Here is a 15,310-nt window from a genome sequence, read left to right on the forward strand (position 1 = left end):
CTCAGCTGCTGCCAATCCAGGACTGGAGCCACCAGGGTTGGCTTTTGTTCCCACTGCAGTCATCTACTGAAATCATTTGCTTTTCCAGATCAGAGAACCGGCAACTCTGAATCCTTCCAAGGCCGGACTCCTCTTCTTCACCTTTGTCTCCACCCCAGGGGCCCAGCACATGGTGCTGACACAGAGTGGACACACCGTGTAGTAGCTGCTGTGGAGTCTGATGCCACACCTGTCACAGAGTCTAGGCTTCTATCTGCTATTGAATCCAGGTGCTGTACATGTCATGGGGAACAGTGTTGTTTTAGGACTTGCTGAATCAAACCATTATCTCTAAGTCTCTCCCTATGTATGAAATTTTGAAAATCTAAACAGAAGCCTTGGGTTGGACAGTTATCTCATTTGGGAGAGTGTGGTGCTGGAAACACCAAGGTCACAGGGTCAGATCCCCATAGAGGTCAGTTGCCAATGTGTTATAGGTTGAATTGTGTTCCCCCCCCAAAAATACGTTGAAGTCCTAATCCCTGGTACCTGTGACTGTGAACTTATTTGGAAACAGGGTCTTCGCAAGATGAAGCCATACTGCATTAAGGTGGGCCTTAATCCAATGACTGATGTCCTTATAAGAAGAGAAAAATTTGGACACAGAGACATCATGTGATGACAGAGGCATAGATTAGAATGATATAGCTACAAGCCAAGGACACCAAAGATTGAGGGCCACCACCAGGAGCTGGAAAGAGGCAAGGAAGGATTCTACCCAGAATGTCACAGTGAGTACAGCCTGCCGACACCTTAATTTTGGACTTCTGGCCTCCAGAACTGTGAGGGAGAATAAATTTCTATTGTTCTAGGCCACCCGCAGTTTGCAGTAATCTGTTACAGCAGCACTAGGAAACTAATACAGTACAGTGACTTTTTTTTTTAAATTTAGCACTTATTAATGTCAGCTTTCATTGCATCAGTGATTTGTATTTGAGTAGCATACGCTTCATCATCTTATCCATTTGCTCATTCGTTTAGTGTTTACTGAGTAACTAATATGTGCCAGACCCTGTGCAAGGTACCAGAGCAATGAGAGGGGCTAAGACAGAAGACAATTGGGTGAGGAAGACAGCTATATAGACAGAAGGCTGTAACATAATGCGGTAAGTTTTCTAAATACAAATAATGAAAACAAGGAGCATTCACTGACTGTGTACTTAGCAGGTGCCTGATACCGTGCTGAGCGCCTTGTTCACACCATCCCCCTTAAGCCCCACACAATCCTGTTGTTATCCCCACTTTCTGACGGGTGGGCTGACACTCAGAGACCGAGGGACAGCTGGACTGTAACCTCAATGGCCCTGAATACAAAGTACCCCCAGCCGCTACAAGAGCCCAGGAAAGTGGAGACTCACTCCAACTGGGGGTGCCCAGAGAAATATGCGAGCATAGACCCAGAGCATAGACCCAGAGGGAGGAGGAAGAGCCATTTAAATATGAAAGCATCTTAGTAATTGGGTTTTCAGTAAATATATAAAAATAGACAGCTGGGTAAAGAAATTATCATCACCCATCTTCAATCACTAAAAAGCACAACGAAGTGCTCCTGATAGCTCCTATGTGAAAAGAGCTTATAACCCGTTACACCCCAGATCTGGTGTCCCCCTACCTCCAGATACCTGTGCAGGAAGGTAGTTTTCATTTTCTTCTTTGCATTTGTCTGAATTTGTCAAATAGAGAAAATATTACTGTCCGTATCATCACTCTGGCTCACACTTCCTCGTGAGGACCGTGTTGCAGGCCCTGTCTTAGCACTGCACCTGTGCTAATGCAGCCGATCCTACCACAGCCCACGGTGCAGACTCTACTTGCACACCCATTTAACAAAAAAGGAAGCTGAGGCCCAGAGAGATGAGGCACACCACCCAAGTCGTGGAGGTGGGTTCGAACCCAGACAGTCTAGCTCAGAGCTCATGCTGTTAAGCACCTCGCTGTCCCCCTCTTGGGGGGGAGAAGAACAGCTCTTGGAGGAACAGTGATTAAGGCACCTCAGCCCTAAGCCGGCTCCAGGAATGCCCACATTATTTTCCTCCGGTGCCTTCTGCAAAATGTTGCACACATTTTCTGCCCTTTTTTGTTTTCTCTATCCATTTTTAATATTCTGGAAAGAGCTAAAAATATAACACATAACATATAAAAATAATGATATTCTCATGCTTGTCAACTCTGGCAGGAAAACTTCCCTATTAGGACAAACCAAGGGATGTGCAGTTGCAGCCAAGAGTGAAGAGATGACAGCTGGCAAAGGATGGAGAAGACGATGGGAAAAAGGAACACTGCTGCCAAGCTAGGGAGTTACCTAACTTATGTCACTCGAAGGCCCTGGATAAGTGTTAGTGAGGAGGAAGAGGCAGACAGGGCCAGACCGAGCCCGGAAACCAGGAGAAGGGTGCGCTGGGCGGGGCACACCAGGGGTGTGGGGATGCCCTGGATGTCACATTGACAAAGACCCTGCTCAAATCTGCCTCTCAGGTTAGAGACTGAGCCATTTAAGATGGCCATTGTTGGGAGCCAAAAGTGGTCAGATACTGGCCATTCCACACAGTTCAACTTGCACATATCATCAGGGTGGCATTGGCAGAACTGAAAAAAATGTTCATGATAAAAGGTAGACCATAATATCATTTGTCACCTTCTTTTGACATTTCTCCTGCTCTCCCCTCTTCCCTTCCTCTCCCCTCCACCCCCCTCACTCCTCCTCTCGTCTCCTTCATGCTCCTCCCCTTCCCCTCTCCTCCTCCTCTTCCTTCCTTTTTACATTATATTAGGAATCTAACTTTCAATCTCACTCATCACTTGAGAACACGTCATAAGAAAATTCAAATGCCCGTGTTTGCATGCATGTGCACGTGTGTGTATGTGGAAGGGAAGACACACCGTGTCCCCTTCTGGTGGCCAAGCCTGTGTGACCCAGCTGGACAATAGGCTGCTGCTGCCAGGACGCTCCTGCCCCTGCTGTTAGCTCCAGCTCTCAGCTCAAAGGCCATGTGGCCAGAACCATGCTCTGCAAAAGCAGGACAGTAAAGAGCCAAATCTGGCGAGCTGGCCACGTGGACCCTGGACCCTGGGCTCAACCTGACACACAGCATTTACTGGGATTTTTCAGTACCGAAGCTCTGATAATAAATAAAAATTTCTTAGGTTGCAATAACCTTTGGGCAGCCCGATTGCCTACCTGGAACTCAGATGTTCAGAGGCAGGGCATGTGTGTGCCTCGTGGCTAGGAACGTGGGCAGACCAGCCAGGCTCAAATCTGGGCTCTGCGGCTTGCTGGCTGCATGACTTGGCAGGTTCCCCATCAAAGCCTCCACGCTCTCATTTGTATGAGGAGGATGACACTCGTGGGGCTGTCATAAAGCTTAAAGGAGACAAGGGGAGGAAGTGTTCAGCACAGTGCCTTACAGCGTCTAACCCAAAGGACCAAAACATACCTGTTGACTGAAGGCTATGAAACTGCTTACTCTAGAAATGTTAATAATCTGCCCAAAGGAGAGCAGGTGTAGTCTCGACAGCAGTGGTTCTGCCGATCTACTCAGCAGTCACTTCCAGCCCATGAGATCCCTTCATGCTGAAGAGGCACAACACTCAGCCCCAACACTCAGGCCACATGAGGGGTGAATCTGAGTCCCCGACACAGAGACACGGCTTCTTTTCTTTGACACCTTGATTTGAAACAATGAAAATGCTTTTTTAGTCTCAAAGCTGAGCTCTTAGGCACTCTGCCAGCAGGCAAGCCGGACCGTTTTTCTTCAGGGGGTCCCAATTCCCATTGTATAAATTAGAACCTGGGGAAAAATGCAGAACAATAAGCCATCTGCAAGGCTTCCAGACAGTGCAATTTGCAAGAAGTGCTTTTACCTCTTAGTAGGACTCTGCATTAAGTCAGGATTAATTAATTGCTACATTAAAGGAAAGCACCTTTAGCATTTCAATGACATAATCATAGGCAATTACGATCATATAAAGGAACATTTTATAATTAATGATGTCTCCACTTCCTGAAATGTGTAATCCTTATGTCTTGAATTCCAAAGAGGTTGGCAGACAGAAGGCACTAAATATAGATCAGGAACTAATATTTAAATCAGTTTTTAATTCATCTTTCAATGTGAACCATAAAACCAGAACAAAAGCTTACCATTATTATGACTCTAAGTCTTTACGTCTACGAGGCCAAATAGTCAGCAACAACAGATTCAAACAGAAATGGCCAACAATTACAGGCCTCAAGTGAAAATCTTAAAGAGCAATAGTTTTGCCCCAGCAGGCACATTAACTGCTTTTCTAGAAATGCATTAAAACTCACTCCAACCATCCTGGCTTTGGCAACTATGCTATATTATCACTTAACAATGCACTCTCTCTCATCTCTACTTAAAAATGAAAATGGTTTTTCTTCCAATTAGGGAAGTTTCCCACGAAGTCGCAAACACCACATACCAAGCAGTGTTCTAAGCACTTAACACACAAGGGCTCAGTTAGTCTCCACGACAGTCCTGAGATGAGCGCTATGGTGATTCCCATTTTATAAATGAGGACACTGAGGGGCCAAATTGTTAAAATATAATTTGCCCTAGCTACCACTCCGCAAGAAAGGCCCATTTGATTGAACTACAAACCAGACAGGATAAACAGTCTTTCTAAATTTTAACATTCATTCTGTCCCTCAAGCAACTCAGTATTAGGAAAGCCCCAGAACCTCGTGACATCTAATTTCTACTGTTAGCAAAGTTCTTCAGCAACCTACAGATGAACATGCAGAGGGAACAAACCTTGACCCAAGATAACATCCAATGAGCTTCCAGAGGGAAAAAAAAAATCCCTATAGCACACTTTTCCTCAAAAAAAAAAAAAAAAAAGGCATAAATTGCCTCTTTTTCATTCACAGCACATTTTATTACCTGCTTTCATCAATGAAATATAAACAGGGGATTCCACCCCCCCCCCACAGGGCAGTCTCATGCAAGGTCAAGGGTTTACCTTGTCATAATAGTATCGCAGGGCTCTGCTCAGCTTGTCATAGTTCATATTTGTTTTGTTTTTTCGGAGTCCCCACAGCTTGGCCACTTCTTCTGCTTTGAGGAGCTTGAATTCACCATCGTTTGAGGTCCAGCAGATCAAATGCTCATGTTTCTGGTCAAGCAGCAACTGCAACAGGAACTGCCACAGCGTGATTGCACTCTCCATACCTGGGGAGCAAGAGGAGGCCAGGTCAGAGCTGCTGGGGCAGATGCCAGCCGAAACTGCGGGGACCGAGGGGGCTTCGGGGTGGGCGACTCAGCTGCCCCCTCCCTTCCCCCTGTGAACCTAATAAAATGTAGCTTTCACACATTGTATACATGTATCAAACTATCACTCTGTACCCCATAAATATGTACAACAAAAATAATGAAAAAATAAATGAATATATATATACACACACATATACAAATATATAGTATTTTCTCAAAAATTAAAAAAAATTCTTTCAGACTGCATTCTGTTAGCAGCCACGATTCGGAAACACAGGGAAGCCCTGGGATCTTTGCATTCACCACAAACATGCCCATAAGTGACAGTGTTGCATTGGGAATAATTCAAAAACAAACAAAAAAAGATTAATGAAATGACCACTTGTAGAATGAGTCCCCGTTCAAACTCTTCCCACTTAACACAGGTGTCTATTCTCGCCCATCCCATCCACTCCGTTGTTGGTCAGTCTCTAGCTGAAACGCTGGACCCCAGGCTAAGTACATTTATACAGGGGCCTGGGGTAATGAGGCTGTGGTAGGGTGGAGGGTCAGTACCTGTCCCTTCCCACTTACTACGTGACGAGCTTCACGAGGAGGGGACTTTGTCAGAGTACTCTATTGTACTGAGTATTGCCAGCACTCTGGTAACCCAGCACAGTGCTCAAATGTAGCAAGTGCCCAGTCAGTAGATGTTTGTGGAACTAAAGAATTGGCCATTGCCAGTTGAAGAGACCTTCCTTTTTCTGGGCATGTGTCATGTTGCAGGTCAAACTCCACTGTCACAGGTGCACAGATGGGAAAACCATTTTCTCCCGACTACCAGAGGAAAACGTGTAAAATGTGATCCTTTTCCTTTGACTCTGGTTTTGACTCTGGTGTGAACTTTGTAAGTGCTGTTCCTTCCGCCTAAAATGCCGTTCCGTAGCTTCAGAGCCTGGTGAACTCCGACTCATCCACCCTGACCCCGCTCAAGGGGGCCTGCTTCGGAAATTCTTCCTCACTCCCCAGGCACTTCCTCAACTTCAGTCTTGATGACTTTCATGCCAGTGGGGCCTGATCCTAAAAAATAATTATATTAATCCATTTGTTTTATCAACAATCATTTCATTGGGCTGGCCTTGAAGGCTTCACCACAGATCACCTGCTGTGAGTAGACTCCTCATGTGCCTTAAGGACTGTCCCCCAGCATGGCAAGGAGACACTGAAGTCGTGCCAGACAGCAACAAGGGCAGTGAGAAAGCCACACAACCCAGGAGATCTAGGATTCAGAATAACTGCCTTTGGGGAGGGTCATTTGTACCAACAGTTCTGTCAACACCTCAACTCCGCTCACACATTGTTACAGCTTTCGGGTTGTGACAACAGTCATTTTTCTCCCTTTCCACATGAGGATGAATGTGAAAATACGCACCATCCAGTAAGTATTCATTGACTTATTTCCTTTCACATGCTCAGCCAGAAGAATGCATCTTATTATTTCTCTGAGCATCATGGGTGCAACGTGGGTTTCTCAGTGAGAGGGAAGCAGATCAGGAATGTTCTCCAAATACCCACAGGGCATTTTATTTACAGCTCTTTAAATGGGATATTCCTTGCAGAAATCAATATGCACCTCAATGGCCCCTCAGTGTATAAGACAGGAAATCATTCCATTGTTGGATCAGAACCCCCTTTGCACCCCCTGAGCCTTGCAAGTACAACTGCTGGGATACGCGGCAGCTTACAGGCTCCAGCTCCTAATACGAACCACCCTTCTGATTGTTTGAGGATGAGCCACAAACTTTCTTCTGTTCACTGGCACTAAGAATTGCCAACAGTTGTCTCAGATTCTTGGGGTTTTCGTAACCAAACAGTTCAGACAGTAAGCTTCCAAATATCTTGGAAGCTTGAAGTGGATGTTCAGAGGAACCCGCTGCAAAGGGCAGAAGGCTGCCCGTGGGTTGGGCCCCCGGCTCCCACGCCAGGGAGGAAAGTGGCCAGCCACCGCCACCCCACCCTTAACTGACATGAACCATCGTGTTCCAAGTGGGACAGGAGGGCGACAGAAACATCAGTTCACCTATTTCACACCAAGGCTCCCACCCACCGGGGCTCCTCGGAGCTTCTGTGCTTCCTGGAGCCACTTCTCATGGCCTTCCAACCCCATGTATCAGAGACCGTGTCATCTGGGCATCACACATGAGGACACATATCGTAGACTGCTTAAATGTCAACTCGTCACTCCTTCCCTCGTTCAAGTGCAATGGAGAGAGTGGAGCGCTGTTTTCCTGCCCCACTGATATTTGGGCTCAGCCACATCATTTGATTCGGCCAGTGGACTGGTGGCTGGAAGTGACAACGTGTCAATCCTGAGCTCAAGTCTTAAAAGGAATCACAAGTTTGTACTTTCCCACCTGTGCTCCTGTCACTGGAGCCAACCTGAACTCAACCCAAAGCCTGAAGCTGAATTCCACCAGCCCACAGTCTGAAGCAGCATCTCTGAAGCTGACTTGTGAGAAAAATAAAGGCAATTTATTTTATAAATGTCTTAATAACCAGTGACTCTTGGGGCATTTCCTTATGCAGCACCATCACGGCTAAAGTTGGCTATTATAACACCCAATGGCTTTGTTTAAAAAATTCTCCCTTTGCTGGGTTGCCAATATCTTTACACTCTAGAGCATGCATGCACAATCATGAGGTGTGTCTAGACTCAAAAAGCTATGTTACTACACGGAGGGGCCTGGCTGATCACGTCTTTACTCAGATGGCTAAGTGACAGCCCTGGGTGCTACGGCCATGGCTGAGGCAAGGGTCAAAGAAGGAAAGGGGGACACAAGGGAGATTAAGAGTAGAAAGTGAACAGGCGGAGGGGCAAATGGCAGGGATGGGGACCCACTGCTTCAGGGGCCTCCTGATTTCTAGAATAAAGGAACTGGCCAGGGGGAAGCAGGAAGCTGTGAACTAGGAATCAGAGCTGCCCCAGCAGTTCTCAGACCCCCACAGAGCTCGGGTGGCGGCTGGGTGCACTGGGGGAACACTGCAGGATTAGTGAGAGGCTGTTGGGAGCAACCCCGCCCCACCGGAGGTGACTGAGGGATCAAGCCTCTGCTATCTGAAGTGTGTCCAGCCCAGAGCCACAGGCCTCATTCTCCTCTTCTAGAGCTCTCTTCAGCCACTCCTCTGCCCTGGTGGCCCACCGGTTTCCATGACTGCACAGTCACACCGAGCCTCACTGTTAGAAATCCCAGCCACACTACTCAGAGATGAGTCTCAAAAACACTTCCCTGGGAGCTTATCAACACATCTACAGACATCAGTCAGTCCCTTCTACACTCAGCAGAAGTCATTCTGGGATACCGTGAAGGTCCAAGGCCACTCTGGACCCTACCACCCTCTCTGTCCTGAGCACTGACGTGATTGGAATGGAGGAGTCTCTGTGCAGGAGCAAGGGTAGGGGGACAGGTGGGCCACCAGCTGACATGGCTGCTGTGGTTCTCTCCATTCAAGGGCACTCGCTGTGCTTGTTTCATTTTCAATCCACTCTTATGTATTTCAAGTCTGATGAACTCAGCTTTCATAATTTACAGCTGTTTTCACATACAATCACACTTTACATTCCACCGCACGGATGCCAGCTACAAAGTGTGCCCTCTGGGACGCTGGAAAAGAGAAAAGTTCTAACATTGTGACTGGGAGCATGGCCTTCCAATAACCGCTAACAAGAAAGTTCAAGAAAGTGTTGATGCTTGAGATTTATGTTTCATACATTAATATGCAAATGGAGGCCTGCTTTAAGTTAAACGTTTCATCAGCCTAACTTCTTCTGGCTGATTTCCCAAAACTCCCGGCTTAAAATATGTAGAACACATGAAAGAAATGTTAGATATCTTTCCAAAATATTCCCCAAATCAAGTTTTTTTCTTTTTTCCTTAATTACAAAATGCTTCTCTTTCCTTCTCCTGCCCAGACCTTATTTTGAATGTATGAAATTTTATCAGGCATTTTAATGCAGTTCTTTTGCAAAATTGAACATTGCACTTTCCATATTGAGGAGGAACGCTCTGCTTTTGTATTTTTAATTTTTATTTTTTGTTGTTATTTTTACTTATACATATTTACAGTCCACTTTCTTTCTTTTTTTTTTTTAATTTTATTTTGTCGATATACATTGTGGTTGATACAGTCCACTTTCAAAGTCACCACTGCTCTTACAGGACGAGGCGCCCCCTTCACGTGCAACGCCCTCTGCGTTCCTCCCCTCGCCTCCATCTGGCTGCCTGCAGGGCTTTCCTGTCTCTGGAATGTCTCTCACCGTTTCTACTGGAGCTGACCAGAGACAATGGTCACAGCAGCTGGACGAGACCCACCCCAGGCCTCTCCAGAAAGCAAAGCTACCTGCTATTTTCCCCAACTGCTCCTTTTCCTTTGTGATTTATAGCCTACATCTTGCCCAGGTATAGTTAGATCATTTTAAATGGTTTGTCAAATTTGAATAATATGCATACCCCCTTTAAAGGAGTAAGAAAGAAATTAATATTTCCCAGTGTTCACAAATTACTTTTATTGCAATTTTTATTATATTCACTTTTTTTTTTTTGGCAACTGGTGGGTACAGGGATTGAACCCTTGACCTTGGTGTTATCAGCACCATGCTCTATCCAGCTGAGCTAACTGGCCAGCCCTTACTCTTAACTGTAAGCAACAAAACTGGATATAAGCTCCTCAAGATTTACAATTCTTACATAATGATAAAATGAAATTAGAGACAAAATGCATTCCTCCTCCATCCTATTTAAATTAACAATTGATTTTACATACGACAGATGATGTTTTGTTGGAAAGAATCCACCTCTCACATAAAAGTTATGGTAATGACTGCTTGAACACAGGTTCTTTTGAGTAAGGTATATTTATATACTATATCCCATAAAGACTCACTTCTCTCCCCACTTTCACTTTTTTTTTTTTTTTTTTTTTGGAGCACCTATTTTATGCCAAGACACTGATTGGGTATTTGGGATACATCAGCAAACAAAAGAGACGAGGACATCCGTCCTCCTAGAGCTTACATTCCAGTGGGAGAAGACAGTCCGTAAACAACAATGACATGGTACGCTGGGAGATAAATGCTATAGGGCTGGCAGGTTAGCTCAGTTGATTAGAGTGTGGTGTTGGTAACACCAAGGTCAAGGGCTCGGATCCCTGAACCAGCCAATGGCCAAAACAAGAAAAAAAAAAAGATAAATGCTATGGAAATGCTATGGAAAATAAAACCAGACTCAGTTAAGGGGGTGGGAAGACTTGGGTGTGCATGCAGGTCGAGGTATTAAGGTGGTCATTGAAGGCTTCACTGAGAAGGTGACAGTGGAGAAATTCATCTGTCAAAAAAGAGTAAAATCATGGCTGTCATACAAATATAAAAATGAACACATATTAAAGATGTGACTTTACCCATTAATCAGTGAGAGAACCAGGCAGACATTATAATGGATTCAAAAGAGAATCTGAATAATGGAGGCATTGACAGATAAGAAACATTGACATGAATGCACAAATATGGAGACAAAACTGGGGGTGGGAGAGGAGTCAATGTAATGCTGTATGGCAGAACAGAATTTGCATATCTACAGACAAGAATTACTTTGCGATCATTTATCTGTAATTAACAAGACTGTAAAACAGCCTCCATAAAATCAGAATCGCATCATCTGGAGGGGTCTTCTCTAGAGTCTAGACAAAGCACAGTCTATCAATGAAGCACAATTATTTTCTACAACTCGAAGCAGGCAAGAGAGGGAGCCACTCTTGTCCACTTGGGAAGGAGGAGGTTCTGCAGCCAGCCTCTCTGGGTTCAAATGCAAGCACTAGTCCTGTCTGGCTGTGGGGCTCTGGGGAAGCTACTCGACCTTTCTGTGCCTCAGTATCCTCATAGGTAAAATGGGGATGATGATAATAAAAGTACCTCCCTTACAGGGTTGTTGTAAGGATTACCCGGGTTATTAATAATGCTCTTAAGTTATGCCTGATACACAGTAAATGCTATTTAAATGTTAACTACTATTACTTTTTAAGCAGCAGGGAAACCTCCTCATAGAGCATGTTGTGATGTCATGTTTCCACCTTGGTTCTTTGTTCATTAGGCAATGACCCCAATACAGGTACTGAAATCCAGGAAGACTCATCAGCCACATGACGACTATTGTTTACAAGTTGACTTGGAATATGCTTACATTTATTTTTTCAGAGTATCATCAAAAATGAAAGCACAAAAAAATTTTAAGTTCTCGCAAAAAACTCAGATCCCTGAGCACATTTTCTGACTTCAGCTTAAGAAATACAGGTTTAAAATGCTGAGCCTGAGGCCTCCACACTATTATGACCTCAGCAGAGGGCCCTTGGGTGCTCACACTGGCCTTGGGACTAGGTCTGCTCCCATCTGTCTTGTGTCCCTGGAGCGGGGCAGGGAGTCAGGTACCTGAGAGCTGTTGAATCAGAAAGAGAGAAAAGAGAAGTTCTAAAGTGACAAGCCGAAGGACAGCAATGACAACACTGCTTACTGTTGTGGACGGAGCCCATGTGGGTTCATTCAGCAGCCGGTCAGGGTAGCAGGTGCAGAGTGGAGCGGGGAGCAGGCAGCCTGAGAGGAAAGAGCTTGATCACCAGCACAGAGGGGGAGAGACATCTTTGCAGATTCTGAGTGATTAACTTCTGCCCTCACTCTATGTTTTCAACTCTTTGTTTTTAAAAAATGCAAGTAATATGAAAATAGTTTTGCATGCCTCTTTAGTCTTTTCAATGTTGTTTTGTTTATCCTTGTTTTCTTTATCACTCTTTAATCTGGACCAAGCCTCAAAGAGAAGGATGCTCTAGATGGAGTATACTGATCGCTGTCCTCATCCCCAGCACCTCCTCTGCCTACTCGAGAGCTGTCAGTTCACACACACACTTTCTCAGCTTCAGGTGTCCCTTTTCCAGCCACCTCCTTCCTCCCAGAAACACCTTCCTCTTCTGGGAGGCGGTCGCTTTCTATCGGCCACAAGGTGGCGCCAGATGTCTTAATGTGATTTGCGGCTACACAGAAGCCTTATGCAAAGTATGAGATTTTTGCTTCCATTCTTAGAAGTCGAAATACTCACATATTTGTTCTTCTTTCTGTTGATGGCAACCTAGCATTTCTCTTTGAATGTTCCCAGTTTCATTTTTACAATTGCACTGAGGTGGGAGTTGAGGGGGCAGAATTATTATCTTTGACTTTCTTAAGAGCTTGTAGGTTTGGGAATCAAAGAAATAAGCCAACTTAAAATAGTCAGAAATGAGAGAGCCCAAGGAAAGGAGAAAAATGTCTATGTAAGGAATAAACCAAGTAGGTGCTAGGTAAGCACATGTCTTTCTGTTTGTTAAAATGTGCATGGTTAGAGAAGCATTTGTCTTAACTCTTCTTACCAAAACTTTTTATAAGTTCAAATCCTCTGTGCAAAGCAGCATCTACTAAGTGATTCCGTGCCATTATATTATCATTGTCCAAGAGAAAGGGCAAGAGCCATTTCATGATATAAAACCAACCCTGTACTTAAGTCAAGGAATTGAAAAATAACACTTTGTACTATTTGGGGTCTGCAATAACTTAGCACAGAATATTTTAAGGCATTAAGTAAATAAGAATAACATTTAGTATATACATGGCCCATACAAATTCTGAAGTTATTGTATTATTTTTGTGAGGTAGAACTATTACTAAAATTTATTTTCAACGGTCACTTTTCTTGGAGTTCTAGCAGACAGAGTGGCCCCAGTCTTCAAAAAGAGAAGAACTGAATATGGAAAATCTAGAAATTTAAGACAACAAGGTGATGATCAATAATTGTAAAACAGCTTTCTGTACTTGCTTTTTGGACAGAATGAAGATTTATATATCTTAAAACTGCTCTGTATTTGTTCCTAAATACTTTGATGCTAAAAATTTAGATTTATTCTAAATGCATTTTATGTGAATTAAAATAAATCTTTTCTCCTGTGAAATTTTAAAAAATGATTTCAAAAAAATTTATTTTCAAAAGACATTTTAATTATCGTCAACTACCGCATGTAAAAAAAATGCATGAGGCCAAGTTCATGTCCCCCAAAGCTCTTTTTATTTATAAATTAACAACTAACTGTATTCTCATCCTGTAAATATCTACAAACTGTCCATTATTTATTTACTTACTCACCCTTAACAGTTTGCAATGGTTTTTTTTGTTTGTTTGTTTTGTTTGTTTGTTCGCTTTAATGTTTGCTTTTTAAATAACTCTTCCATCTGGGAAAAGGTTTTTCAGAGAAAATCACCAACAACCACTGTAATAACATATGCAATATGTAAAAACGTGAGTGAAACACGTCTTTCCTTCTGAAACTTTGTGTTGTCTCTGGGTAAATCAGAAATAATTCAACTGGTTCATCGGTGACTTATATATGCGTGAGTCTGCTTTGGAAAAGTAAATGGATGGCTACGTTAATTTCGGCTGGGAAAGCATCTTTGAGCCATCCTATTTCCTCCCACATCTGCAAATTCATGCCTCTTTCCACCCCACCCCACCACCGCACAACCCAGCCCAGTCTTATTGCACATTTTAGAGTAGGCCTGCATCAAGATGGGGAAGGGCCTATTCTCGCTCAAGGCTGCCTCACGTGGGTACCTCTTTGATCCCTAACTTGGCAACATCCCAAAGCTTCTTAAAGTTTCTGGTAGAGTTTGTTCTTTGGGGGCTTGGAGAAGAGGTGGTCAATCTGCAGGGTAAATAAATAACTCGTTGTCCCAGAAGCACACGCCTATTTCACTGTACCTCAAAGAAGCAAGTCCATTTAAATGAGATGGTATACGGCAAACGCTTGGCACAGTGCCCTGCACATAAGCCTTCAAAGCAGCACATATGTTGTCTTCATATACGGCTTATATGAAGCCTTCAACGAGGTTTCCACAAATGCAGCTGCTTATTTTTAGCCATTATTTCATTCTGACATAGCACCTGACAAACAACAGGTACGTAGAAAGGTGTGCAATGAATCAGTTTCTTTACCGTTGAGGTGAGGATTGTAATGTCTGACTTCATAGCCTTCTAAAATGAGCTAAAGAGCCTGAATGCAGAATAATTTCCACCCCCTCAGGAGAAAGATGGACTCGTCCACTTCTCCAGTGTCTTCTGACTGCCTGAGCCCTGATCACCCCACCCTGCCTGCCAGGGGCACAGCAGAGTGTACAATACATAGTCTTCAACATACACATCTCCATTTAATCTCTTCTTTAAAAACATCAGACAACAATTTTATTGGCTCATTAGAGGAACATAAGCCTGCTAGATCAAAGTGGCCAACTGGTCACCCAGCCTTCCCAAATCAAGGCTGTCGTTCATGATAGCCACTCAGTGAACCACAGCTACCTCCCCTATATATCAACAGGCTCAGGAAACAGATTTAGAAGTCCTGGGTACTTCAGGGAAAAGCTGTTCAGGTAACCAACTGCATTAAAACTGCAGACCATGTATTGAAAGATGAGTAGGGCTATAAAAACCAGGGGTTCCAGGGGTTTCTACAACCTGGGACAGTCCCTAGGTCCCCTCATAGAGTCTCCCATGGCAGTACACACTCTGCTGACAATGCTTTCTTTAAACAGATGGGTTGTTCCCTCCCAGACATTCTGAACTAAAACCCAAACATTCACTTTCTTTGCAATTGTTCCTGCTGTCCATGTTTGCATGTATCTTAATTCTGGCTTGTAGCATGTCCCCTCTCAGTTCTCATACGTGGTAACATTCAGCTTCCTCTTCTGCAGGTTGCAGGCAGGAAACTGGAAAATGGGCCACAGGAAACCTGGCCTCCTACATCTGTCCCACTTTGTAATTGCAGCTCTGGTTTCATTTTGCCGTGTGTGTCAGCTCTGTTTTAACCCTCAACACGACAGCCAAACTCTGCTTTCTGAAAGAATACTGACGCTCTCATTGCCCAAGAAAACTCAGTGAGAATTTTTTTCCTACCTGAAGTTGTTAACCCTATAAATTCAACAGCGAAAAAATGCTAAG

The 15,310-nt window shown here is 44.1% G+C and overlaps 1 protein-coding gene across 2 annotated transcripts in view; it reads right to left on the bottom strand.

Annotated features, from left to right (window-relative positions):
- Window positions 1–15,310, bottom strand: part of ELK3 (ETS transcription factor ELK3) — a 59,935-nt gene that overhangs the window by 30,233 nt on the left and 14,392 nt on the right. The window contains exons 1-2 of one of the 2 annotated variants that reach the window (XM_063075662.1): window positions 5,847–5,881; window positions 5,023–5,231 (exon numbers count right to left, since the gene is read on the bottom strand). In XM_063075662.1, coding sequence (XP_062931732.1) covers window positions 5,023–5,229 — 207 coding nt within the window. In that variant the 5' untranslated portion in view covers window positions 5,230–5,231; window positions 5,847–5,881. Of the gene's footprint in view, window positions 1–5,022; window positions 5,232–5,846; window positions 5,882–15,310 lie in introns of those variants that run through there. The other variant, XM_063075661.1, reaches the window with a different exon arrangement.

This window comes from Cynocephalus volans, chromosome 12, assembly GCF_027409185.1.
Source record: "Cynocephalus volans isolate mCynVol1 chromosome 12, mCynVol1.pri, whole genome shotgun sequence".
Taxonomy (NCBI): domain Eukaryota; kingdom Metazoa; phylum Chordata; class Mammalia; order Dermoptera; family Cynocephalidae; genus Cynocephalus; species Cynocephalus volans.